General features: G+C 60.7%; 1 protein-coding gene across 1 annotated transcript; it reads left to right on the top strand.

The window, feature by feature from the left end:
* Positions 1–252: 252 nt before the first annotated feature.
* On the top strand, positions 253–1,686 carry K441DRAFT_691616 (glycosyltransferase family 25 protein; the record flags this gene model as incomplete). The annotated part of the gene is made up of 2 exons (XM_067652493.1): positions 253–638; positions 738–1,686. 2 exons carry the CDS (start codon positions 253–255, stop codon positions 1,684–1,686), a joined length of 1,335 nt encoding a protein of 444 aa, XP_067496094.1.
* Between the last annotated feature and the right edge of the window lie 372 nt (positions 1,687–2,058).

Consider the following 2,058-nt stretch of genomic DNA (forward strand, 5'->3'; position numbering starts at 1 on the left):
GGCGTAATATAAGCGCCCCACCAGATCCCTGCCAATCTGCACATGTGTCTTGGAAATCAGTGTTGCGACATTTGTTCATCCTCCTTGCCTGGACACCTAAAAGCCGCTCTCATACCTCATGTCGAAAACAACCATCACCTTCAAAACCACCAACCCTCCACCCTTAACTACCCTTCCTGCTCGTTGTCCCCGTCCCCGTCTTCTTATCCACCGGCTGCAAGAGATGAGACATTGCAGGAAGGACCACCCCTCATGCTTGCTCCGCGAAGACGTCCCGTGCATCTGCTCGTAACTGTCACTTTCTTCACCCTCCTCTTCTTCTTCTACCGCAAGGCCGCCCGCGAAATCTACCACGCCCAGTTTCCCGGCTCAACTCGCTCCAAATCTCTCACCGAAAACGATCGTGCGAATGCGACGTTAGGCTTTGGCGCCGTTGTGGTTGTGTCTAAAGATGGCTCCAGCCGGCGCCCGCTTCTGCTGCAAGCCGCCAACGTCACGAATATCCTTCTCACCATCCCGAGCCAACCACAGTGGACAGACGAAGACGTGAAAAAATTCAACTCGTCGGAAGAGCCGCGAACCGGCCCAAGCATCGGTTCTATATATGCCTGGCTCGGGCATCATAATGTGTTGCGGTGGTATGAGTTTCTCCACTCTAGGCGTGTCTGCAAGCCATATAAATGCCTTCATGACCCCCACAACCCATGTCTCACCAACTGATTTTCACCACCTCCCAGGTTCCTCGACTCGGGCCTCGAAACCGTACTCATCCTCGAGGATGACGTCGACTTCGACATCCAGCTGCGGTCCCTCCAGATCCCGCTCGCCGCCCGGGCCGCACGCTCCAAGATCCCGCCGGCGCCCTGGAAATCGACCCTAACGGGCAAACCCAACCCACACTACTGGGGCGATCCAGCACACTGGGACCTGCTCTACCTAGGCCACTGCGGCGACTACTTCAAGCCAATCAGCCACGGCGTCGGGCACGTCCGCGCTGACGACCTCGCCGCCCTACCCCACGAGCTCTACGTCGACCCTACAATGCCCGCGCGCGCCGACCTACACCCCTTCACCGCGTCGCTCTTCGACGCCTTCCGGCTGCCCGAGCAAACGCGGGCCTTCCACCGCTCCCAATTCCCGCTCTGCACCTTCGGCTACGCCGTCACCCGCCCCGCCGCCGAGCGCCTCCTAACCGACCTCGCGCCCGCCTCGAACCCGTCCGCCGAAAGACACCTCGCCGGGGCCTACGACGTCGCGATCCTCAGGGCCTGCCGCGAGGGCGAGAAAACACCCTCCCCGACCCCGCCGCGCCGCCGCAACCCGCACCCGCACCCCAACCCGGCCCTCCGCCACAAGTTCGCCAGCCCCGGCCTGCGCTGCTGGTCCCTCAACCCGGAGCTCTTCCACCACATGCCGGGCAGTAGCCAGATCGCCCAGATAGCCATCGAGGCCGAGCGCCCTGTCGGCACCCCGCCTGTGGATGCTGCGGGCGCGGAGCAGGCGCGGGCGCGCAACGAGACGAGCAATATCCGCTGCGGCTTCTGGAGCGGGGCGTTTGCGTTTGGGGAGGGGGATTCGAGCCGGTTGGAGTATTTGCGCGAGGAGGTCGGGCGGAAGGGGAGGTGTTTGAAGGGCGGGAGGGAGAGGAGATGGGCTGCGAGGTGGGCTGGGTGGTGGGCGAGTTGAGAGGGCGGGTGGCGCGTGAGGCGGCCTGGAGCTGACCCGGCCTTTGTATATTTGGGACTCATTCGGTTCGCGGCATTCTAGAGGGTTTAGGGGCAATGAAACGAGGAGTTATAGATTGGGGGATGGGATGGATGGGATGTTTGGGTGGAGGATTCGCGACAGCTGGTCTGCCTGATGTCCACCCTATCTGACGCTGTGCTCTCTCCTTGGTTTTATACTCATGCTTCTTTTTCCTACGGCTTTTCTTTTGGTTATATATCCTCTCCGGGCAACAGGCTTGTGCGCGGTGTGTATATTAGTGGAAAAGTGGGATACTGCTACCTTCATAGAACGTGCACTTGGCGAGCTGGATAAGCGGGCGGGTTTTGTGCA

The sequence above is a fragment of the Cenococcum geophilum genome, assembly GCF_001692895.1.
Source record: "Cenococcum geophilum 1.58 unplaced genomic scaffold K441scaffold_120, whole genome shotgun sequence".
Lineage (NCBI taxonomy): Eukaryota > Fungi > Ascomycota > Dothideomycetes > Gloniales > Gloniaceae > Cenococcum > Cenococcum geophilum.